This window comes from Marmota monax, unplaced genomic scaffold, assembly GCF_021218885.2.
Source record: "Marmota monax isolate L192 unplaced genomic scaffold, Marmota_monax_Labrador192_F-V1.1 WCK01_AAM20220418_F8-fsc00404, whole genome shotgun sequence".
NCBI lineage: Eukaryota > Metazoa > Chordata > Mammalia > Rodentia > Sciuridae > Marmota > Marmota monax.
In genome coordinates, this window is record NW_026694380.1 from 431,499 (window position 1) to 454,582 (window position 23,084).

At 49.9% G+C, this 23,084-nt stretch overlaps 3 protein-coding genes across 3 annotated transcripts; 2 read left to right on the forward strand and 1 right to left on the reverse strand.

Moving 5' to 3' along the window:
- The first annotated feature begins 233 nt into the window (after positions 1-233).
- Cfb (complement factor B) lies at positions 234-6,101 on the forward strand. Its single transcript, XM_046467819.2, has 18 exons — positions 234-433; positions 522-752; positions 1,121-1,306; positions 1,414-1,587; positions 1,817-1,918; positions 2,011-2,147; positions 2,446-2,584; positions 2,889-3,020; positions 3,295-3,396; positions 3,472-3,609; positions 4,151-4,248; positions 4,369-4,486; positions 4,647-4,800; positions 4,910-4,986; positions 5,159-5,259; positions 5,340-5,472; positions 5,543-5,592; positions 5,891-6,101. Exons 1-18 carry the CDS (start codon positions 370-372, stop codon positions 6,044-6,046), a joined length of 2,292 nt encoding a protein of 763 aa, XP_046323775.1. The 5' UTR covers positions 234-369; the 3' UTR covers positions 6,047-6,101.
- A 141-nt stretch (positions 6,102-6,242) lies between these two features.
- Positions 6,243-12,264, reverse strand: Nelfe (negative elongation factor complex member E). Its single transcript, XM_046467824.2, has 11 exons — positions 12,109-12,264; positions 11,592-11,674; positions 10,072-10,141; positions 9,832-9,977; positions 9,111-9,185; positions 8,988-9,025; positions 8,485-8,810; positions 8,231-8,375; positions 8,023-8,077; positions 7,675-7,777; positions 6,243-6,414 (listed from the first exon to the last, which is right to left on the reverse strand). Exons 2-11 carry the CDS (start codon positions 11,664-11,666, stop codon positions 6,317-6,319), a joined length of 1,131 nt encoding a protein of 376 aa, XP_046323780.1. The 5' UTR covers positions 11,667-11,674; positions 12,109-12,264; the 3' UTR covers positions 6,243-6,316.
- A 59-nt stretch (positions 12,265-12,323) lies between these two features.
- Skic2 (SKI2 subunit of superkiller complex) lies at positions 12,324-23,070 on the forward strand. Its single transcript, XM_046467817.2, has 28 exons — positions 12,324-12,428; positions 12,507-12,610; positions 13,712-13,821; positions 13,920-14,037; positions 14,128-14,242; positions 14,357-14,431; positions 14,720-14,773; positions 14,859-15,049; positions 15,220-15,348; positions 15,576-15,721; positions 16,240-16,386; positions 16,503-16,587; positions 17,187-17,293; positions 17,565-17,711; positions 17,782-17,878; positions 18,058-18,270; positions 18,350-18,460; positions 19,430-19,660; positions 20,208-20,345; positions 20,498-20,635; positions 20,763-20,867; positions 21,178-21,325; positions 21,418-21,544; positions 21,714-21,924; positions 22,011-22,121; positions 22,203-22,421; positions 22,591-22,731; positions 22,826-23,070. The coding sequence occupies exons 1-28, from the start codon at positions 12,407-12,409 to the stop codon at positions 23,024-23,026; spliced, it is 3,741 nt and encodes a 1,246-aa protein (XP_046323773.1). The 5' UTR covers positions 12,324-12,406; the 3' UTR covers positions 23,027-23,070.
- Positions 23,071-23,084: the final 14 nt, after the last annotated feature.

Below are 23,084 nucleotides of genomic sequence, written 5' to 3' on the forward strand. Positions count from 1 at the left end.
GTCTCTAGCTAGGGTGGTCTGGGATTGTTGGGGAGAACCTGGAAGCTGACATGAAGTGTCAAAGGGGAGAGTCCCAGACCTTGGGCAGCAAAGGGTGGGGCTTGTGTAGTTTCTGTTTCTTCAATTGGCAGCTCAGTGGGGCCCTCCTGCTTGAATATTCCCGGAAAGTGATGTGTATAGGGAAGGCCGGACAAGCTGCAGGTGCCAGAACAGATTGCATAAAAGGCTGGGGATTGGTGGGGAAGGGAGTGCCACTAGACTTAGGTCTAGAGTTTCAGCTTGGACACTGAGCCAAGCAGGCACACAGAAGGAACCTGGAGAAGCCCTCCTGACCCCAGCTCGCCCGCTTCTCTCCTGCCTTCTATCACCATGGGGTGCCATCTCAGCCCCCACCTCTGTCTGGTATCTTTGGTCTTGGGCCTCTTGCCCAGAGGTAAGAAAGGGTCACCCCCACCCTCCTGATGCCCCCAGCATTCTTCTTTGACTTTGTAGGGCCAAGCTTCACCAGTATTTCTTTTCAGGTGTGAACACAATTCCATTGCTGGCCCAGCCCCAAGGCTCCTGCTCTCTGGAGGGGGTAGAGATCAAAGGTGGCTCCTTCCAACTTCTCCAAGAGGGCAAGACCCTGGAGTACATATGTCCCTCTGGCTTCTACCCATACCCTGTCCAGACACGCACCTGCAGATCCACAGGGTCCTGGAGTTCCCTAAAGACTCGAGACCAAAAGATTGTCAAGAAAGCAGAGTGCAGAGGTTAGAGGCAGTGAGAACAGGGATGTGCTGAGACAGGGGATGATGGGGCAGGTGGTAGCCAAGGTCAGCAGCCCTTGGGTGAGATTAGAGCTGTGTTGAGGCCAGCAGCCCAACAGGTTTGGCTAAACAGGGTAAGGGGCAGCCCTAGGGGTGCAGGTAAAAATCTGGGAGGCAGGGGGGCTCACCTTCACTAAGCATTTGCCCTGTATCTGGCAGCCGTGGCAGTGAAGAGAATGCTCAGGAATTGGGAGCAGACCAGCAGACCAGGGACTTGCTGTTTCTCAGTGACAAGGTCTCTGAGAGCAAGAGGGATACCCTGAAGATAGCCCTTCTATCTTGATGACTTTTACTTGTCCTCCTCCCCAAAGCGATTTACTGCCCAAGACCTCAGGAATTTGAGAATGGGTACTACTGGCCCAGGTCTTCTTATTACAATGTGAGCGATGAGATCTCTTTCCAATGCTACCATGGATACATTCTCCGGGGCTCTGCCAATCGCACCTGCCAAGTAAATGGCCGGTGGGATGGGCAAACAGCAATCTGCGATGATGGAGGTGAGAAGCCTGCCTGCTCCTGTCGACCACACTCTCTCCCTTACACATCCATCCCCAAGGAACAGGCATCACAACTGTTCTCTGACCTGCCCTCTCGGCCTCTGCAGCGGGGTACTGCCCAAACCCGGGCATTCCCATTGGCACAAGGAAGGTGGGAAGCCAGTACCGCCTTGAAGACACAGTCACTTACCACTGCAGCCGGGGGCTTACCCTGCGTGGCTCCCAACAGCGAAAATGCCAGGAAGGTGGATCTTGGAGTGGGACAGAGCCTTCCTGCCAAGGTGAGTCTTGACTTGGGCTCCCAGGTCAGATCCTACTCTCCAGTCCTAATGTTCCCACAGCAAGGCACTGTCTCCTTCTCTCTTCAACCCAGCTTCTCCTCACTTCTTCCAAACTCTGTAGAGCTTTCTCACTTCCAAGCCCTTCCCATCCTAGAAAGGCATCATCCTGTCTTTCTGGTCACTGTCCTTGACCCTTCAGCTATTTGACCTGAGTTCTGACCTTTCCCAGACACCTTCATGTATGACACCCCTCAAGAGGTGGCCGAAGCCTTCCTGTCTTCCCTGACAGAGACCATAGAAGGAGCTGATGCTGAGGATGGGCACAGCCCAGGTTTGAGCAGAGTTGGGAGGAAGAGCAGGGAATTGGGGGAGTTGCAGGAGAAACATGCATCCTGAATCCTGAGTCTCTCTGCTGGCATCCAGGGGAACAACAGAAGCGGAAGATTGTCCTGGATCCCTCAGGCTCCATGAACATCTACCTGGTGCTGGATGGATCTGACAGCATTGGGACCGGCAACTTCACAGGGGCTAAGAGGTGTCTCGCCAACTTAATTGAGAAGGTGGAATCCCCTTCCCCTTGAATGTGGGGATCCTGACTGGACCTTGCTGCCCTTCCAGGACTAAGTTCCTTTGTGCTCCCTGTCTCTCTGAACCACAGCATCCCAGTAAAATCTCCAGGTCCTATTCTGTCCTTTCCTTTTAAGGTGAAGTGGTAATTTAATGCTTGGCACAGCCTCCTCCATGAACTTCAGCCTGAGCTTCTTACTGTGGTCTTTCTGTCCCAAAAAAGGTGCTGAATTTTTCTAACTATAATATTGTACTTTCAATGCCATGACCTCTTACTCTTCTCATTCACAGATAGCAAGTTATGGGGTGAGGCCAAGATATGCTCTAGTGACATATGCCACAGAACCCAAAGTTGTGATCAGAGTGTCTGATCAAAAGAGCAGCGATGCAGACTGGGTCACAGAGAAACTCAACCAAATCAGTTACGAAGGTCAGAGGTTAAGAAAGGGAAGCTCTCAGGTTAACTGGGGGGTCAGAGAAGTCAGAAGCCTCAGAGATATTATGGGGGAAGGGGTAGAGGGGGCAGGGGCAGGTACCATACATTGTAGTTAAAGATGGATGGCAGGGTTACTGGGTAATGGGGGTTAGTGGGGACATATTGGGTGCTGATAGGGCAATTTTGTAGTCAAAGGGATGACAATCCACAAAGATGAAGGATGTGGGATCTCAGTTGTGATAGGCTCAAGGATGGCTTGGAAGACCAGGTGAGGTGATGACCTTTTCCCTTTCTACAGACCACAAATTGAAGACAGGGACTAATACCAAGAGGGCCCTCCAGGCAGTGTACAACATGATGAACTGGGCAGGAGATGTCCCCCCTGAAGGCTGGAACCGTACTCGCCACGTCATCATCCTGATGACTGATGGTCAGAAGGGACCTTTTTCCTACCCAGACTCCCCACCCTCAAATCTACATGTAACACTTGAGTTGGGGTCCTGAACACTGCTCATAGCTGGCTGTTGAGTTTTCCAATGACCCTTTTAAAGGTGGGATCCTTCTCCCCAAGGCCTTCTATGATCTGTCACCTCCATCCCATCTCCAACCTGCTACTCAGCTATGTGTGTTGTCACTGCCTTCCCCAATTAATGTTTTTTGATTCTTTTCCTCTCCTGCCCACATGGTCCTTGTCTTCTCTGCAGGCTTGTACAACATGGGTGGGGATCCAGTCACTATTATTGGTGAGATCCGGGACTTGCTGGACATTGGCAGGGATCGCAAAAACCCAAGGGAGGATTATTTGGGTGAGTGACCTGCCAAAGACCTAGCATCATGCTTTCTCAGGGCCTGGACCCTTACTCTGCCTTTTCCTTCCTTAGACGTATATGTGTTTGGGGTCGGGCCTCTGGTGGACCAAGTGAACATCAATGCTTTGGCTTCCAAGAAGGACAATGAGCAGCATGTGTTCAAAGTCAAGGACATGGAAAATCTGGAGGATGTTTTCTACCAAATGATTGGTAAGAACATACAAAAGCATAAGACGAATATTAGGAAACTCAGATCTCATCAAGTTGCTCATTTCCCTCTACCTCCTCCTCCTTCCCTCCCTTCCTTCCTTTCTGGGGATAGAATCCAGGGCCTCACACATGCTAGACACGCATTCTACAACTGATATTTCCCAGACCTTGGAAGCCTTTTCTCATTCCTCTATGTCACTGTTCTTGTTTCCTGCCACTGTCCACTTCCTGATCTTAGAATTACAGCAACATCAGGACTTTCTACTTCATTTTACAAATGTGGTAATTGATACTAAGGGAATGAAAGCTAGCAACAAAAGTGGGTCTGAAAACAGCAGGTCCCTGATTTGGTCCCAAGGCCTTTCACTACCCCAGTGTTTTCTTGTTTCCTAACATAACAAATGCTCTCAGCCTTTTTCTCTATGTGGGCTTCTGTTCCCCATAGACATGCGGGGTGGGGGGTGGGGATTCCTTCTAAAATGGCTGCTGCCACTTGGGGATGAAGGGTCTCTAGCTTTCAGCACACTTTCCTTTCGGCTAGATGAAACCCAGACTCTGGGGCTCTGTGGCATGGTTTGGGAACACAGGAAAGGTACTGATTACCACAAGCAACCATGGCATGCCAAGATCTCAGTCACTGTAAGTACTATATCCTAGTAGGTACTTGTGGGAGGGGAGGTGGAAGGGGCAAAGAGGGCAGAGGAAGAACAAAATATGCACATCAGACTGGCTTTTCCCCCTTCACTGTTCTGTTCCCAGCGCCCTTTGAAGGGACATGAGAATTGTATGGGGGCTGTGGTGTCTGAGTACTTTGTGCTGACAGCGGCACACTGTTTCACTGTGGATGACCAAAAACACTCAATCAAGGTCAGCGTGGGTAAGGACGCAGCAGATGGGCCCTGAGCTCCGGCCATACCTCCCACTTCCTTGCCACCCCGAACTCTGCCCTTCCCTCTAAAAAGTTAGGGGTAGGGAAAACCAGAAGTCAGGATGACACTGGGTCAGAGTCAGGAGGCTGCCCTCTCTTCCCCCATCAGGAGGGAAGAGGCAGGACCTGGAGATAGAAGAAGTCCTATTTCACCCCAACTACAACATCAATGGGAAAAAGGAAAAAGGAATTTCTGAATTTTATGACTATGATGTTGCCTTGATCAAGCTCAAGAATAAACTGAAGTACAGCCAGACTCTTAGGTGAGAGAATCTGGGTGCCTGAGGAAAGGAGGCTGGGGAAGGTGGGCTGGAGGACAGGGGTGCAGGGCAGGCCATTTGCTGCTCCTGACTGTCCTCACCTCTGTAACAGGCCCATTTGTCTGCCCTGCACCGAGGGAACAACTCGAGCTTTACGACTCCCTCAGACAGCCACTTGCAAGCAACACAGTAAGGCATATTCTGGGATGGGACAAAGATAAGACTCCAGGAGATGTGAGGGGGAGGTGTAGTAGGAGCAAATGATGCCTAGCTCAGGAAGGGCTTGAAGGACATCTGTTAAGACAGAAGCAATGGGGTGGGAGGGGAGAACTGGAGTAACCCAGTCTGTCCACCTGTTCAGAGGAAGAGCTGCTCCCTGTCAAGGATGTCAAAGCAATGTTCGTTTCTGAGGAAGAGAAAAAGCTGACTCGAAAGGAGGTTTACATCAAGAATGGAGATAAGGTGAGGAATGGGGAAATCCTAAGGGCCTGTCTTAAGTCGGCTTTGTTCATCATCCCTTTCTCCCCCATGCTCCCCTTTAGAAAGCCAGCTGTGAGAGAGATGCTCAATATGCTCCAGGCTATGATAAAGTCAAGGATATCTCAGAAGTTGTCACCCCTAGGTTCCTCTGCACTGGAGGGGTATATCCCTATGCTGATCCCAATACTTGCAAAGGTGAGAGGAGTCTGGTTCTTATAAGTTCCTGAGGCCCAATTGTCCTTTCCCTAAAGCTTCTCTCCTACAGGTGACTCTGGTGGTCCTCTGATTATTCACAAGAAAAGTCGCTTCATTCAAGTGAGTACTCCCTTTCCTATTTGTGGGGAGATGCTAAATGGTCAGCATGGACCCCAAAGCAGGAAAGCTCACTGAACATAGCTGGTAACAGAAGGACAGAGCCCGCCTAACCTTAGAGTTAGTCTCTGAACTGATCACTTTAGCGTTATGTGTCTGGCCTGCAAGGCAAGAACAGGGTTGAGCTGGATATCTAGTCTCATTCCCTTGGATCAGCTCAGATGCACTTGGGATAACCATGCTTCCTGACATTAGGATGAAACTCTACAAAATGATCCATAGCATCCCCTCACCTCTGCAGGTTGGTGTGATCAGCTGGGGAGTAGTGGATGTCTGCAAAGACCACAGACTGCAACAGCAGGTACCTGCTCACGCCCGGGACTTTCACGTCAATCTCTTCCAAGTCCTGCCCTGGCTCAAGGAGAAACTCAAAGATGAGGATCTGGGTTTTCTATGAGGGTTTTCCTGCTGGAAAGGGGCATGGGATCAAATTAAAACAGCTGCAATAATAACTGTGTTCCAGATCCTTGTGGGGTAAAGGAGCGGGGGATGTGTACTGACGATGTTAACAACTGAAATATAATCTGACAGCCGTTTTTAAAGGCTTAACCCCAATCCCAAGTGCTGAAAAACCAGAGGCTGAGGAAGGTGTGTGAGCTTCCACCTCAGTGTTTTACTGAGACCAGCATTGGGGGCGTATGAGGCACAAGGAATCCAGCTCCATTCCCTAGAAGTCATCCACAAGGTTTTCCTCATAGACATCATCATTGTAGACAATCTGGGTCCTCTTGTCCCGGTGGCAACCCTTAGGGCTATTCTGGACAGCTAGAGAGGGAAAAGAGTAACAATTAAGGTTTGAAGGAGATCATGAGTCAGACCTGAGGCCTAGAGCCTGACTACCTCACTCTGGCCTCTGTCCCCAGGAAGCCCAGTTCTCATGCTGCCCTCTGGTGGACAGGATGGCCTGTCTCCTCTTAGCTCCTTCAGGTTGGTTGTGGTCAACCTATCACAATCAAGAGTGTGATGTTATTGCAGAGCATGTGGCTATTGTGATGAATGTTTTGTTCTTAGAAAATCCTCAAATGTTATCATTACTGAGACATGTGAATGATGTTAACCTACTGCTTTTAGTCAATACATCAAAAATTAAAAATCAGAAATCTGTAGCCCTTTGTTGATCAATTCTGGATCCTTCCTAGTGTCCAAATCCTACCTCCTGCTTACTTCTTTCCCAGGAAAATCTATTTTCAGGTAAAATGGGTCATTCACAGTAAGAAATGTTACTGGCCCCACCAGAACTCCTTTAAGGGGTAACTTTGGCTCTCAGCATACTCTCTTGAGCCTCTGGTCCTTTTTTCCCTTTCTCTTTCTTTCCTTCATCAGGATTCCATCCCTCCTACCTGAGGGCTAGAGCAAGTCTCTCCACACCAACTCCCATTCTCTTGCGTCTCCTACCACTGACCACTTATCCCTCTTGAAGCCTGTGTCCTTTGGCTTTAGTGGCCTAGGGTCTCTGATGCTGTTGCTAGTGTTGGACACTTCTTGTTTTCTTTGCTGAATCCTCAACCTAACATGTCAGGGCTGCTAGGGACATGTAGGGCACAAGGAGCCTGGTCCACCTTCCTAACATATTCCCTGAACAGTCCCCAAATTAGTCCTGGGTCACTCTTTTCTCCAAAATCAGTTTTCCTAATGATACTATCATTTTGTAGCCATCCCAAGATGCAAATGACTCGAAACCATTTTTATTCCTCACTTCACATTTGAGTTCTGGACTCTTAATTTCAAAGTTTCATGAAGCCTGCTGTACTCCAGCTCAGAATGCACAAGTCTCATGAACTGTTCATCTCCCTACTAACCTGACTTTGGCTCCCACTTTCTTCCCTGTTCCAGTCATTGCTTTGGTTTCAATACTCTTCTCTCCTCCCCTTACCCCTAGCTGATGGAGGGCCTGGCAATTCTCCTTTCTATTCCCATAGCCTCCATAAAAATTCTGACCATTACTACCTCTAAGGAATCCAGGGATATGCAAGGGAACAAAAAGGGATAGTTTGTGGGGGGAATGAGGAAGATTCCTGTTCTTACCAAGGGAGCCCCAGAGAGACTTGCCAGTAGCAGCATCCAGCATGGGCTGTTTTCGGGCTATGTTGACTTTGAGCTGTACGGACTCCACCTGGGTCCCGTTGAGCTGTAGTAGAAGATGATAGGGTACAGAGGATAGGGGAAACATTACAGATAACCCAGAGAAGCTATTCCAGGGGCTACTATCCTAGAAGCAGATAAATAAGGATCTGAAATTTTAAGTTTTTCTGTGTGACTAGAAAGAGACTTCCTGTCAAAAGGAACCAATTTCCTCCTGGCTTTCAAGTATTTTAAGAAGAAAACATGAAGCTGGCAGAAGGGATGGGAAGAACAGGTCTGGGAAGTCCCAACCTCGGCAACGGCCTGATCTGCTGACTCCATCTTTTCATAGGTGACGAAGGCACAGCTGGGATGAGAAAAAAACAGAGTCAGTAGAAGGCCTCTGGGCTCTGCTGGACCCAACCAAACCCAGTGCTCACAGGCTGCTGGAAACAGGGCAGCTTCCTCCCCTAGGCCTTACATCCCAGGTCTTCTTATCATGCCCTGTGGCCATCCTTACTTTCTGGGTGGGTCCATGGAGAGGTCAATGATGTTTCCAAAGGGAGAGAAGGCCCCTCGGAGGAGAGTGGGTGTCATGTCTTCTCCATACACGTACAGAGTGTTCCCCTTCCGAGGGGCCCGGCGTTCAGGGAATGAGTCTGACCCTATGGGATTCGCAATCAGTCACAAGACAGTCCATTTCACCTTCCACCTTAGTGGCACCCACCCAAGTCTGAGCTGAGATCACCCATCCTGCCAGCCAAGATCACTCACTGCGGAAAGGGCCCTCTCGGTCTCGGTCTCTATCCCTGTCCCGGTCTCGATCTCGATCTCTATCCCTGTCTCTATCTCGATCTCGGTCTCTATCTCGATCCCGGTCCCGATCTCGATCTCTGTCCCGCTCCCGATCTCGGTCTCTGTCCCGGTTCCTCTCGTGGCTGCGGTCCCGGCTTCGGGGAGGGGAGGTTGAGGAGCGAGCACTGCCACGTTCTTCATAGCCCCAGTCAAAGCTTCGAGGGGGACCATCACCAGACGCTGGGCCCTCTGCTTCTTCTCCATCTGGCCCTAGTTCCCAAAGTCTATCACTAGAAGATACAAAGCTGAAGAGAAACAGACAATATAATTCAAAGAGGGCCTTTACTTCCTCCTCCCAGACCCTGTGGAGACTCAACACACCCTCCACAAACTATTTTTTTTTTTTTAACTCCAGTCCCAACCATCCCAAGGACTAGGCAATCAACCCCCACACTGAGTGGGACCCAGTCTAGTTCTCTAACCTCTCATACAAAGATTTCCTCTGGGGACGTCTGGATGACTGAAAAAGAAATCAAGAATAGTTAATATGGGGTCTCTCGTCTTCCTCAATCCCCAGCTCAGGGATGGCAAATTGGAACCATTACCTCCTGCAGGTCATCGTCAGCAGATATACTCCTCTGGAAGGGCTGGAAAGTAGGGACTGGCCCCTTCTCAGGGTCCTGAAGAGGTGGTAGAAGCCTATGTCAGTGTTGGAACAGGAGGCTGCCTAACCATGAGACAGAGGGGCTACTCTTCCCTCACTCTCTTCTTGACTTCTGATCTTTTCTTTTAATGCTACATATACTTCTTATCTGATTGTGTGTAGTTTTTAAAATAAATGACCTGACATACATGTAAAGTACCTGGTTTAACCGCTACCTTGAATCTGATGATGTTTTCAGCCTGTTCAACTTCTTGGAGCAACACATTTTAAGAGCTCTAACCTCACGTGGATTAGAATCACAGAATGTATAAAACAGAGAAGACAATAGGATTCACCTAGTTTTTTTTCACTTTACAAATAAGAAACCTAAGGCTCTTCCCACGTGTGGTGGGTCACACCTACAGTCCAGCTATTGGGAAGCTGAGGTGGGATCCCTTGTGCCCAAGAGTTCAATATCAGCCTGGGCAACATAGGGAGACCCATCTCAGAGAGAAAAGAAAAGGAAAAAAAAAAAAAAAAAAGGAAACCCCAAAGCTCAGTTGGTATAATAAGTTGCCCATGTCTAAATATGCATTGTTTTCCCCCTAAACCTATCTCCCTTCTAACTTGGAGAGATGCTCTCTGAAATCAAAGGTCCCAAGAACAATCCTGCTTGTGCACACCTTTAGCTTCCCCTCTAGGGTTCGAGAACGTTTGAAGCCTGAGTTCTTGGTCTCAGCTTTGATGGCACTGATAGCCCCTGACTTCACCAGTTGCTTTGCCTGCTCTGTTGCTGTAGCTGTGTCCACCACAGGCTGCTCTGACAGTGCTGGAGTAGTGAAGGAAACAGACATTATGTTGGCTGCGGTACAGGTCAGGCCGACACTGCCCACTTCTAATCCTCTCCATTTCCTGTCACTCACAGCGTTTGACGCCACCTTGGCTGGCTGTGCTGCTGCTACTTTGCTTCTTCAGAGCCAGCAATGCCTTTTTCTGTGAATGATGAGAAGACAGTGGTCAGTCAGGCCAAGTCTTTTCCCAAGGCCCCTGGGTACAACACTCCAGGGACACCTTCCTTGAAGAAGACAATGCAAATGGTACCCCTGGAGTGGTGCATTGAGGTATCCCTGCCTCTCATATCTGATCCCCCAAATCATGTACAATACCAGCAATACTTAACCAAACCATGGTATCCAGAGGCTTTCCAGAGTCTCACATTTTTTAAGTTGATGAAAATGAATCCAGTCATGGATTGGAGCCCCAGGATATAAGTTGCAAGTAAGTATAAGCCTATGTGCCTTTGTGGGGGTGTTCACCTACCCATTCCTTACATATTTAAGGAAGTCCAGACATGACTTTGTAACAGAGATATACAGAAGTAAATACATGGTTCCTATGCTTAACAGTCCAGGAGATGAAATGACTAGACTGAATGCCAAGAATGATTATAAAAGATGTAGATTACTTGTAGCTGAATACAAATAAGACTTTCTGATGCTTATGTGGCTACTAAACTGGGCCCCGAGTAGAATCGAAGCCAATACAAATAGAAAAGTATTTTAGACAAAGAAAACAAAGATGCAGAGAAAAGACGGTTTCGGGGAATGAATTCTGAGTAGTAAACAGTTATGCTTGATTAGACAGCAATGTCAACCTAAGGTTTTGGGGCTTTGTTGTATACATGTGAAATCACTCATGAATTTTGAGGACAAAATAGATCATTTTAATAGGAGTGAATGTTTGTTCAAAAAAAAAAAAAAAGACTGAAGACCATTCTAACAGCCTAGGTGCAACGGTGTGCAATGAGAAATTCATGGGAATGAATAGACAGGATAAATTACTTTGAAAGAAGAATCAAGAAGACTTGGCACACTGAACATGGTGGTGTGTGCCTGTAGTTCAGCAACTCAGGAGTCTGAGACAGGAGGGTCACTTAAGCCTAGGAATTGGAGACTAGCCCAGGCAACATAGTGAGACCCCAATCTCAAAAAGAAAAGGGGGAAAAAACTGTTTGGCTCTGCAAATGGTGCAGAAGTCAGAGATGAGATTTTTGAGTTCAAACACAAAAGAGTTGAACATAGTCAGTTCTATGTGCAAGAGCAAGAAAAAGGACTAGATTAGATAGGAAGATAATAATTTCAGTCTGGGTCCCTAAAGGTTATAAGTAAGGCAACAGATGCAACTGGAAAATCTAAACTTGGGAATTACCAGTCTGAAGTGTGGTGGTATTAAAAGCCCCAGAAAAAGATGACAATTCCATGAAAGACTGCATAGAAAAAGGAAAAAGTCACACCAAGACTTGAGAAAGCCCACCTTTTGAAGTTACATGGAGAGGTGATGTCTCCAGGTGTGAGCTGGAACCCCCCATCCCCTCACACTCACCCCGGTGTTCTTGGAGTGCTGAATCTGAAAGGTTGGGATATGCCCCCACACACTCCCTCACCTTTTTCTTGAGTTTGTTGAATTTCTTCTGCAGAGCCTCCTCCTCCTCGCTCAGTCCGGGGGGTATCACCAACATGGTGGCTCCTGGTTCAAGGGCAGGGCCCAAGACATCTTTCTCCACTTTCACCACCCGGGGTTCACACGCGGTCCACCCTATACTCCAACCCACCCTTCCAGGCCTGCCTACTTTTGCCTTTGGCCTTTCTCTACCCCTTGTTTAAACCAGGCTGTGGTCCAAGCTCCCGGTCGTTGTATCAACCAGCATTTCCTCTTGTCTCCAAGGATCAGACATCAGAGCCTTGGGGTACCACGTGGCTCAGGGAGGGAAAAACACCGACTCCGTCACCAAGGTGATGGCACCCGACTCCCCATCCCCATTTGAGTTAGTATGGCCAACAGCGGGGTCTGGACAGCAGAGGAGGCGGCTGAACCCGCGCAGCTCTCTTAGTGCAAGAAAAAGGGGAAGAAAATAGAAGGGGCTCCGAAAAAAGGGGCGAGGGGTGAAGAGAAGACCTTACCTGAGGGGGCGGCAACTGGAGCCCCACGGTCTCGGGCCGCGCCAGCGCTGGCTGCTGAGAGCGGGCTCTAAGCGATGACGTAGCAGGGGCTGAGAACGCGGTAACCAAGGCGGCGGAGGCGCAGGCACTTCCGCCCGGCCTTCTCCTGTTCCAGGTCGGGCCCCTTGGCCGCGCTGGTCCACGCTCCCGGCGGGGGTGTGTACCGGAAGTCGCCTCTACTTCCGCCCATTTAGGGGCGGGGCTTGCCTGCAACTACTCGCTGCCTTTCAAGGCTGCGGGCCGGCTGTCTGGCTCCGGGATGTTGGAGACCGAGAGACTTGGTGAGGGGGAGGGAGGTGGAACCGAGTCGTAGACTGAGAATGACTCTTGACCTTTGACCTCTGACCTTTGCTCTCTAGTGCTTCCTTCCCCCGACCCCCTGAACCTGCCGCTTCGGACCGTGGAACTGGGATGCACAGGGCGCTGGGAGCTGCTGAACGTGCCTGGGACTCCAGAGAGCACCGTGAGTGACGTTTGACCCCAAGCTTTGACCCGCATTGAGCCTAAAACTTCCTCCACCCTCCTCAGTAGGATCTAGCATGACCTCCCTGTCCTGTGTCTGGCCACTGTCATCTGGGCCCTGTGTCTGGCCACTGTCATCTGGGCCCCCTGCTGATGCCGGGCAAATCTTAGCTCAGTGGACCTGTAGTGGGTCAGAGCCCATCTGAGGATGGAGCTGGGAGTGCTGGAAATGCCTTAGTTCTGAGAGATACTCATTGAAATGTGTCCTTTTCTTGGAGTTCCCTGTCCTCAAGAACAAGTTCACTTTGTGGCTGTGATGCTATCTTTTGAGTCCCTGTCTCTTCATCCTTAGGTCTGGCATGCCTTTTCTAAAACTAATGATTATCAAATTTAAGTGTACTTCATGATTATCAGAAGAGCTTTTTAAGAATGCAACTCTTGGGGCTGAGGATGTGGCTCAAGCGGTAGCGTGCTCGCCTGGTATGCGTGCGGCCTGGGTTCCATCCTCAGCACCACATACAAAGATGTTGTGTCCGCCGAGAACTAAAAAATAAATATTAAAAAATTCTCTCTCTCTCTCTCTCTCTCTCTCTTTCTCTCTTTAAAAAAAAAAAAGAATGCAACTCTTGGGCTGGGGTTGTGGCTCAGCAGTAGAGAGCTTGCCTAGCACATGTAAGGCTCTGGGTTCGATCCTCAGCACCACATAAAAAAAATTAAATAAAACAAAATAAAGGTATTGTGTACAACTAAAAAAATAAATATTTGAAAAAAAAAAAAAGAATGCAACTTTTGGGTGGGAATGATTGTGAAATCCAAAGTCTGTACCTCAGATAATTTAGTAGCAGGTAGTGTTTTGACAACTTTTAGGAAACATTGCTTCTGCCTGATGAACCTGGACTGTCTGGGACATCTACTATTTCTGACCTAAACACAAATCTTATCATTTTTTTTTTCATGTTACTCTTTTTTTTTTTTGGTGCTGGGGATTGAACCCAGGGCCTTGTGCATGCGAGGCAAGCACTCTACCGATTGAATTATATCCCCATCTCTTCACGTTACTCTTTTTCCTGACCTAATGCCTCTCATCTTACCTTGGTTCCAGCTTCCCCATGGCCTTCCTCCCTGTGCCCCAGATCTGCACCAAGAAGCAGAACAGTTGTTTCTGTCCTCTCCAGCCTGGTTGCCACTGCATGGTGTGGAGCATTCAGCTCGGTGAGGAGACTGGAGGGGTCAAGACTAGGGAGACGGGTCAGTGAAGGAAGCTGGGGCAGAGAGAGCGAAGACTTGAAAATTATTTCCTTTCTTTTCAGAAAATGGCAGAGGAAGACAGATCCCTGGTCACTCCTGGCTGCCCCCGGGGCTCCAGTTCCATCTGACCTTCAGGCCCAAAGACACCCAACAACAGGCCAGATCCTGGGCTACAAGGAGGTAAAAGATCAGGGGCTTCCAGAAGTAGAATTGGGAGAAGATGGTCAGAGGCAAGCTCGGCCTCACTGGGGTTCTGATATCTTACCTCAGGTCCTGCTGGAGAACACAAACCTGTCAGCCACAACCTCCTTATCTCTTCGCCGGCCTCCAGGGCCAGTCTCCCAGTCTCTATGGGGGAACCCAACACAGTACCCTTTCTGGCCAGGTGACTGTTGTGGAGACAGGGTGGTAGGAGAGGGAGTCCTTAGTCTTCAGGGAAAGGTTCCCCACTCATCCTGTTTTACTCATTCCATGAATCCCTATCTGTCTACCCTCTCAGGTGGGATGGATGAGCCCACCATAACAGATCTGAGCACTTGTGAGGAGGCTGAGGAGGATATAGACTTTGAGAAAGGTGAGGTGAAGCTCTGCATCTGAGCCCCGAGGAAGAGGGGCCCAGGCAGCCCTGTCACTAGGCTGCTGGTAGCCCTTCCATGCTTTTGTGTTTTATGAAAGCTCCCCCTTGCCCCGACCAACAAACAAACAAAGGGAAAAGTGACCTTTCAATAACAACCTTTATTGTCATCTGTTGGGAAATGGTCACAACAGACATACCCATCTATAAACATCTGTATGGCAGATATCTGTTATCTATAACAGCATGCAGTGACCTTGATTCTGTCTCTTTACTCCTGGCTTCCAGATCTTCTCACCATTCCACCTGGCTTTAAGAAAGGCGTGAATTTTGCCCCCAAGGGTGAGTTTTATGAGGTTTTACAGTGGCACCCTTCAATGGATAGAGATGGATGTGACAAGGTTGCTCTTTTTGCTTTGCTTCTCAGATCACCCAGCTCCAGCTCCCGGGCTACTCAGCCTTAGCCGTCTGCTGGAGCCTCTAGATTTGGGAGTGGGTGATGAGGATGAGGGCGAGGCAAAGGGAGAGTCTGAAGGTCCCAGAGGGGACAGTGTTTCAGCCTCTACTTGCAGTGTTCCCCTGGCCCGGGCAAGCAGCTTGGAGGACCTAGTGTTAAAGGTTGGTGGTTCTGGGCAATGGAGGCAAGAAAGAAGGGGCCTTGCCATAGGGAGGGTGGGATGGCTAGGTTGGGTCTAGGGGAGGAATGGAGCATCTTTGGGAAGAATGAAGTATCTCTGGGGAGGAGTGATCTTTGAGAGCTCTTTGGCTGTACCTTTTATCACTCCTAGGAAGCATCCACAGTCATATCCCCGCCAGAGCCTCCCAAACCTCCACCTCAGGAGCAGTGGGCCATTCCTGTAGATGTCACCTCCCCTGTTGGTGATTTCTATCGTCTTATTCCCCAGCCAGCCTTCCAGGTACTGAACCCTAGTCCTCACATGTTCTTTCATCTTTGGGTGACTCAGACTCTGGCCCTGTCTCCCAGCCTACCCCTTGTCTTCTTTCCCCACCAGAGGCCTTGTACCTCCAGACCGGTGTTAGTCCTCAGTCCCAGCTTCACCCCACTCTGAACTTTGTCCCTGTCTCCCGTATGTCCATGAGCAGAAGTCCTCTTCTTCAGCCCATCAATTTCTCTCTCTCACAGTGGGCATTTGAGCCAGATGTGTTTCAGAAACAAGCCATCCTGCACTTGGAACAACATGACTCTGTCTTTGTAGCAGCTCACACATCTGCAGGGAAGACAGTTGTGGCTGAATATGCCATTGCCCTGGCCCAGAAACACATGACACGGTATAAGTACCCTCCTCTCCCTTCACCAACCAGCCCTGTTTTTTCCTGCATCCTGTCTGGACCTCATCTCTCCCACACCTGTCTGCCTCATCCTTTATAAAGGAGGTTCAGGAAAGACTGAAATGGGGCCCAGAGAGAAATGAGAAGGTGTGGTGGGGAGAAAGTTTAGAAAGATGACCTGGGTTATAGGAAGAGATGGGAGACAGAGTTTTTTTTTTTTTTTTTTAATATATTTTTCAGTCGTCAGTGGACCTTTATTTTTATTGATTTATTTATATGTGGTGCTGAGGCTCGACCCCAGTGCCTCACACATGCTAGGCAAGTGCTCCACCACTGAGCTACAGCCCCAGCCCAGGAGACTAAGTTTTTCTGGAGTCGTATCATGAAGGAATATGTGAGGGCATTTGGGTAAAGAAGGGGAGCATCACAGCCTCTGGGATGTGGACTTGGGAGAGCTCAGAACAAGTGCTGACCATGGGTCTGTGTGAGACTCTGGCTGACTTTACACCTCTTCCCAGCACCATCTACACTTCACCTATCAAAGCCCTGAGCAATCAGAAGTTCCGGGACTTCCGAAACACATTTGGGGATGTGGGGCTTCTCACTGGGGATGTGCAGCTCCACCCAGAGGCCTCCTGCCTTATCATGACGACAGAGATCCTCCGGTGAGAAAGGGGCACCCAACATGGTGGGTTTTGGGTAGGTAGAGGAGGCTGCTCTAGAGAACCCAAAGGTGAAGATGGGAGCCTCTAAGGAGTCAGCTTTCTGCTCTTCTTCCCAGCTCCATGCTGTACAGTGGCTCTGATGTCATTCGGGATCTGGAGTGGGTCATCTTTGATGAGGTTCACTATATTAATGATGCAGAGGTAAGAAACATGGGGTCTCCTGTGGGACTAGTGGAGAGTTCTCCTATTCCATATACCCTGAGGACTGCTGCAACACATGACTAAATCAGTCAGGATCACTCTAGGTGAATTGGACTGGCACTAAATAAGCACACAGAGACAGAGAAAATTCCTTTTTCTTGGGGTCCAGTGACGGCTCCTCTACTCTAGCTCCCACAAGGGAGGCCAGAGAGGCAGGCGAAAGAGAGAGAGAGCATGCCTGAAAACCTATTTATTGGGGGGAAGACACTCGAGAAAGTTCCACCCAAATGAGGCGAGGGATTGGGTTTCAGGGGTGTATAGCCCAGTCCATTGGGTGACGCCCGCTCCCAGAGCTATAATTCCTTGCCTAGAGAAGGTGAAATGCTTTCGCACTTCTAGTGGAAGCCAGTTCCACACCTTCATTGCTCAAGGCTAAGGGTACATGCTCAGCTCCTATGTGCTCAGCTCCTGTTCATCGTGGCCCCCGACAGAGGACCTTACTGCTTTCTTTGCCCCCATGGACCCCTATGCCACATCTCTGGGGGCAGAAATTGGCCTCTTTGCGCTCCCTATGACCAGTCTTCCTTTTCCATGCCTAGCGTGGGGTCGTGTGGGAGGAGGTGCTCATTATGCTCCCTGACCATGTCTCCATCATCCTTCTGAGTGCTACCGTCCCTAATGCCCTGGAGTTTGCTGACTGGATTGGGTGAGATGGGTGAAGGAACTGTAAAATTCCTTGATTGGGAGCTGGGGGTACTAAGGACACCACAGCAAAGAGAAGAGTCAGGCCTTGAGGGTGGCTGTGGAATTCCTCTTGGACCCAGAACACTTTGTATGTTGAGATGGGATTGTTGGGGACAATTTTCCATTCTGGGTCTCAGAGTGAGACTGGATAAAGTCAGAGGTGGTGGGGAAGGTGTCAGAGATGGGTGTTCCTTTCTGCACTCCCACCCTGACTTGCTCCCTCTTCCTTTCAGGAGACTGAAGCGTCGCCAGATCTATGTGATCAGCACTGTTTCTCGCCCTGTGCCCCTGGAGCACTATCTCTTCACAGGGAATAGCCCCAAGACCCAGGGAGAGCTCTTTCTGCTGCTGGACTCTCGAGGGGCCTTCCATACCAAGGGGTAAGTCCAGGGTTGGATGAATCAGGTCTGGGCTCCAGCCAGATCTGATGGCTGCCCCTCTCTGCCACAGGTACTATGCAGCTGTAGAGGCCAAGAAGGAGAGAATGAGCAAACATGCCCAGACCTTTGGGGCCAAGCAGCCCACACACCAGGGGGGCCCTGCACAGGTGAGATTTGGGGGGGTTCCTATCTGCCAACATAGGTTTCTCTGCTATCCTTTTTTCCCTAGTCCTCTAGGGACTTGGTCTTGAACTTTGAACCCTGGCTGACTGATCACTATTTCACATCCTCCACTTTAGTTGCCTCTCAGGGACTCAACATCTACCCTTTATCCTTCCTTCTCCAGGACCGTGGGGTGTACCTGTCACTCCTGGCCTCCCTCCGTGCCCGGGCCCAGCTGCCTGTGGTAGTGTTTACCTTCTCCCGGGGCCGCTGTGATGAGCAAGCCTCAGGCCTCACCTCACTTGACCTTACCACGAGTTCAGAGAAGAGTGAGATTCACCTCTTTCTGCAGCGTTGCCTTGCTCGTCTCAGGGGCTCTGACCGCCAACTGCCTCAGGTGCATCTGTATGGAAATTGGTGAGATAAGGTTTTCAGAGACCCATCTCTGACTATGGGCCACTTCCCCACCCTCACAGGTCCTGCATATGTCTGAACTCCTGCACCGTGGCCTGGGTGTACACCACAGTGGCATCTTGCCCATTCTCAAGGAGATTGTGGAGATGCTCTTCAGCCGTGGCCTGGTCAAGGTACACATGATGGGGGAAGAGGAACTTCCACGGTACTAGGCATCACCTTGCGGGCAGTCCCCAGGACAGAAGTATAGAAGTTTAGGCAAGACAGTGCAGAACCTGGGCTCTGGGTCCAGACCACCTGGGTTTGAATCTCAGCCTCACCATATCCTCCCTGTGTAACCTTGGACAAATTTCTTAACCTCCAAACCTCTAAACAGGGCCTTTGAAAGTCTTAGGTTTCCCATCTTAAAATGGGGATGCACAGGATACTCAAACAAACGATCATCAGAAGAGAAACCCAAAAAACTAGGGACCATATGAAAAGTCACTAGAGCTGGGGATGTGGCTCAGTAGTAGAGCAGTTGCCTAGCATCCATGCCACCCTGGGTTGCATCCCCAGTGCTGAAAAAAAGGAAAAGGAAAGGAAAAAAGTTACTAGTAATCAGAGAAACATAAATTGAAATGCTTAGAAGATATGACTTTACAGCTATTAAATGTAAAATTTAGGAACCTGGCTAATATTAGCCAAGTATGGCCAGAGACATGGAAGACTAGGAGTTGTTGTACCACTTATACTAGTTTAGAATTCACCTGGCATTATATTTTTCACCCTGGCACTATTTAAGCCAATGAATGCCTAGCATGCATAAGGCCCTGGGTTTGGCCCCCAGCACTAAAAATAAATAAATATTTTTAAAAAATTACAAGTGCACAAAACAAGTCATGGTCTGAAATAACATATTAACCAAGATACTTGTTAAACACATTGGAATCATTGCAGTGGGATACGTGTGCAAAAGGAAAAAATAGGTAAATACATAAGCAAAATAAGGACAATGATAGTATCTGTCCTAAAGAGTTGCCTGGAGAGTTAAATGAGATCCTGTAAGAAATGACCTGGGACTGTGCCTTAGCTACAAAGTGAGGTGGGTGTGACTTTTGCTGAGCACCTTTGTTGATCCTTGCTCTTCTCTGCTCTTCTAGGTCTTGTTTGCCACAGAGACCTTTGCCATGGGTGTAAACATGCCAGCACGTACAGTGGTGTTTGACTCCATGCGTAAGCATGATGGCTCCACTTTCCGGGACCTGCTACCTGGGGAGTATGTACAGATGGCTGGCCGGGCAGGCCGGAGGGGCTTGGACCCCACAGGCACTGTCATCCTTCTCTGCAAGGGTCGTGTGCCTGAGATGGCAGATCTGCACCGCATGATGATGGTGAGCAGGGGTGGTGTGAGGCCAAGACAGGCAGGGCTTCAGCTCCAGGGATCTGCTGAATTCCCTTTTCCAACCTTCTGCCTGTTTCCTCCCTAAAAAGTCTACCTCACTTTGTAGCCAGGGCACAGTCCCAGGTAATTTCTTAACAAGATCTCATTTAACTCTCCAGGCAATTCTATAGGACAGGTATTATCATTTTCCTCATTTGCTTATGTAGTTACCTCTTTTTAGAGAGGAAATGGGCAGAATATTTGTTGGAGTTTTTTATTTTGCCTGGAGGAACCCAAGATGAGACTGAGAAAATCTAAGGAAGAGATTGGATTCCATCCATTCTAGTTTATTCCTGCTGTGAATACTGAGCTAGACAGGGCCTTTGAGAGTCTTTGTATTTCATTTTGTTCTTTCCTGTTATAGAAGAGGTGAGCAGGTGGTTTGTCTAAGATCCATGGTTACAGAGCTAGGACCAGATCTGAGAGGATACAGATTCCCATAGGACTGGCCAAGGAGTCCCCACCTGATCTCATTGACCTCTCTGGCTTGGCTCCAGGGGAAGCCATCCCAGCTGCAGTCCCAGTTCCGCCTCACGTACACTATGATTCTTAATCTGCTTCGGGTAGATGCCCTCAGGGTGGAGGACATGATGAAGAGGAGCTTCTCTGAGTTTCCATCCCGTAAAGACAGCAAGGTGAGGAGGCTGGGGTGACCAGTATACTGGACAGGAAGGTGGACAAGACCAGGTTGAGAAGAGGTTGTTATACAGGCCAGTTGGGCGAAGGTGGGGGGTGTGGCAAGATGGGCCTGAGGGGCTTGCTTCACAACATCCCCTTTGCCACCCAGGCCCATGAACAGGCGCTGGCTGAACTAACCAAGAGGCTGGGTGCCTTGGAGGAGCCTGATATGACTGGTCAATTGGTAGACCTACCAGAGTATTACAGCTGGGGGGAGGAACTGACAGAGACCCGGAACATGATCCAGGTAAATGCGTGCCAGTGGGGAGATGATGGGGTGAGGGAGTAAGAGATTGGGTCACCCTGGGTACTCCCGAACTTAGTCCCAGTGACACCTTCTACTATATCCCCTTGTGCATTTCCCTCTTTTTCAGCAACGCATCATAGAGTCGGTGAATGGGCTGAAATCTCTCTCCACAGGAAGAGTGGTGGTTGTGAAGAATCGGGAGCATCACAATGCACTGGGTGTGATCCTGCAGGTGAGGATGATGGGTTGGGAACTCAGAAGGTGGGAAGGAATGAGGGAACAAACTCTAGCTCCGTCTTCCCTGCTTGGCTGGGGGGCAGGTTGCTGCCACCACAATGCTTTCATTTCCCCCTTTTCCTTCCCACCAATACCTCATGTCCACCTTCCCACACAAAGAAATATGCTGGGTGGTTGGTTACCCCTCCATATTGGTAGGCTCTGCGTGGTTGCTCCCTGATCCCAGCCCAAGGGTGGGCTTCTGGTTTCTACTTTTGATGTCTATTCCTTACATTCCACTGTCCTGGGCTTTCTGCCTCCCTCAGGTCTCCTCAAACTCCACCAGCAGAATTTTCACAATCCTGGTCTTGTGTGATAAGCTTGTGTCTGAGGATCCACAGGACAAGGATCCAGACACTCCAGATGTGCCCCACCCAGATGACCTAGTAGGGTTTAAGCTGTTCCTGCCTGAAGGTGAGTGAGGCAGATGTCTGGCTTCCTGACTGGTATGTGAGCTGGATGCCTGGCTCTATGGCAAGGACTGACCTACTTTTCCTTTTTCACAGGGCCCTGTGACCATACTGTGGCCAAGCTTCAGCCAGGAGATGTGGCTGCCATCACCACCAAGGTGCTCCGGGTGAATGGTGAGAAGATCTTGGAGGACTTCAGCAAGAGGCAGCAACCAAAATTCAGGTCAGAGATGCTGGGGGGATCCTTTTCCCCAGAGGACATGAATTACCAGCTAGGGGAGTATACTTGAGAGATCCCCTCAGCCTGAGGGGGATCCCCTTGTCTAGCCTAAAGAGGTTCCTATGGCAAAGAAGTCTCTTGCCCAGATCTCAAAAACATGCTCCCTCTTTAGGAAGGATCCTCCCCTTGCAGCTGTGACCACTGCTGTCCAGGAATTGCTTCGTCTGGCTCAAGCCTACCCAGCAGGACCTCCCACCCTTGACCCTGTTAATGACCTACAGCTCAAGGATGTGTCAGTGGTAGAGGGGGGACTCCGGGCCCGGAAGCTGGAAGAGCTAATTCGGGGAGCCCAGTGTGTACACAGCCCCTGTTTTTCTGCCCAGGTAGCTCTCAAGTGGAGGGGGGACTTTTCCTTAACACCTCTGCTGAGGGGAGAGGACTGAGGGCTCCTGCCTGTGACTCTCTGCAGTATTTGAAGCTGAGGGAACGAATGCAGATTCAGAAGGAGATGGAGCGGCTGCGCTTCCTACTGTCAGATCAGTCACTGCTGCTGCTCCCTGAGTATCACCAGCGAGTAGAGGTAGGAGCGGTGGGGATGGGGTTAGGAGGCTAGTGTGGGAGAAAGTGGCAGACTCCCCATCACTAACCCTCTTTCTTGTAGGTACTCCGAACGCTGGGTTACGTGGACCAGGCAGGCACTGTGAAGTTGGCAGGGCGGGTAGCTTGTGCCATGAGCAGCCATGAATTGCTCCTCACTGAGCTCATGTTTGACAATGCACTGAGCGCCCTGCGGCCTGAGGAGATCGCAGCTCTGCTTTCTGGCCTGGTCTGCCAGAGTCCCGGGGACCCTGGGGATCAGCTTCCAAGCACCCTCAAGCAGGTAAGGGATACTACCACTCTCCCTGGACTGTGGCATTCCCAACCCCTGATCTGGTTTCCCCAGGTGACCACAAGTGCCTCTAAAAATGCACATGGCCTCTTCCTTCACTTGGGCCTCCCTGGGCCTAGAGCAGGAAGACAAGCCTTGACTTCTTCTTTCCCTTCTGCAGGGAGTAGAACGCATCCGAGCCGTGGCAAAGCGGATTGGTGAGGTCCAGGTGGCCTGCGGTCTGAACCAGACAGTGGAGGAATTTGTGGGGGAGCTGAATTTTGGACTTGTTGAGGTTGTGTACGAGTGGGCCCGGGGCATGGTGAGTACCTGGGGTTTGGGGTTTTGTGGCTGGCTGGCCGGTCAGAAGCTGTCTGGGTCTGGCATCTTCAATCTTCACTCTGTTTTCCCCACAGCCCTTCTCTGAGTTGGCAGGGCTCTCGGGGACCCCTGAAGGCCTGGTGGTCCGCTGCATCCAGCGCCTGGCTGAGATGTGTCGCTCACTTCGAGGGGCAGCCCGCCTGGTAGGGGAGCCTGTGCTGGGAGCCAAGATGGAGACAGCAGCTACCCTGTTACGAAGGGACATTGTCTTTGCAGCTAGCCTTTACACCCAGTGAATGACTCCTGGGTGGAAGTGGAATAATAAAATAGCAAACCACCACATGTGCTTGGGGT

What these genes read in the sequence shown, in the direction of transcription:
- Nelfe (XM_046467824.2), bottom strand. Translation starts at nt 11,666, where the DNA reads ATGTTGGTGATACCCCCCGGACTGAGCGAGGAGGAGGAGGCTCTGCAG. An exon ending in CCAAGGTGGCGTCAAACGCT is followed by an intron (nt 9,978 to 10,071) that starts GTGAGTGACAGG and finishes TCACTACTCCAG; the next exon opens with CACTGTCAGAGCAGCCTGTG. An exon ending in CCCTAGAGGGGAAGCTAAAG is followed by an intron (nt 9,186 to 9,831) that starts GTGTGCACAAGC and finishes CCACCTCTTCAG; the next exon opens with GACCCTGAGAAGGGGCCAGT.
- Skic2 (XM_046467817.2), top strand. Translation starts at nt 12,407, where the DNA reads ATGTTGGAGACCGAGAGACTTG. An exon ending in ACTATATTAATGATGCAGAG is followed by an intron (nt 16,588 to 17,186) that starts GTAAGAAACATG and finishes TTCCATGCCTAG; the next exon opens with CGTGGGGTCGTGTGGGAGGA. An exon ending in CACTGGGTGTGATCCTGCAG is followed by an intron (nt 20,868 to 21,177) that starts GTGAGGATGATG and finishes TGCCTCCCTCAG; the next exon opens with GTCTCCTCAAACTCCACCAG.
- Cfb (XM_046467819.2), top strand. Translation starts at nt 370, where the DNA reads ATGGGGTGCCATCTCAGCCCCCACCTCTGTCTGGTATCTTTGGTCTTG. An exon ending in CAACCAAATCAGTTACGAAG is followed by an intron (nt 2,585 to 2,888) that starts GTCAGAGGTTAA and finishes CCCTTTCTACAG; the next exon opens with ACCACAAATTGAAGACAGGG. An exon ending in CTCAATCAAGGTCAGCGTGG is followed by an intron (nt 4,487 to 4,646) that starts GTAAGGACGCAG and finishes TTCCCCCATCAG; the next exon opens with GAGGGAAGAGGCAGGACCTG.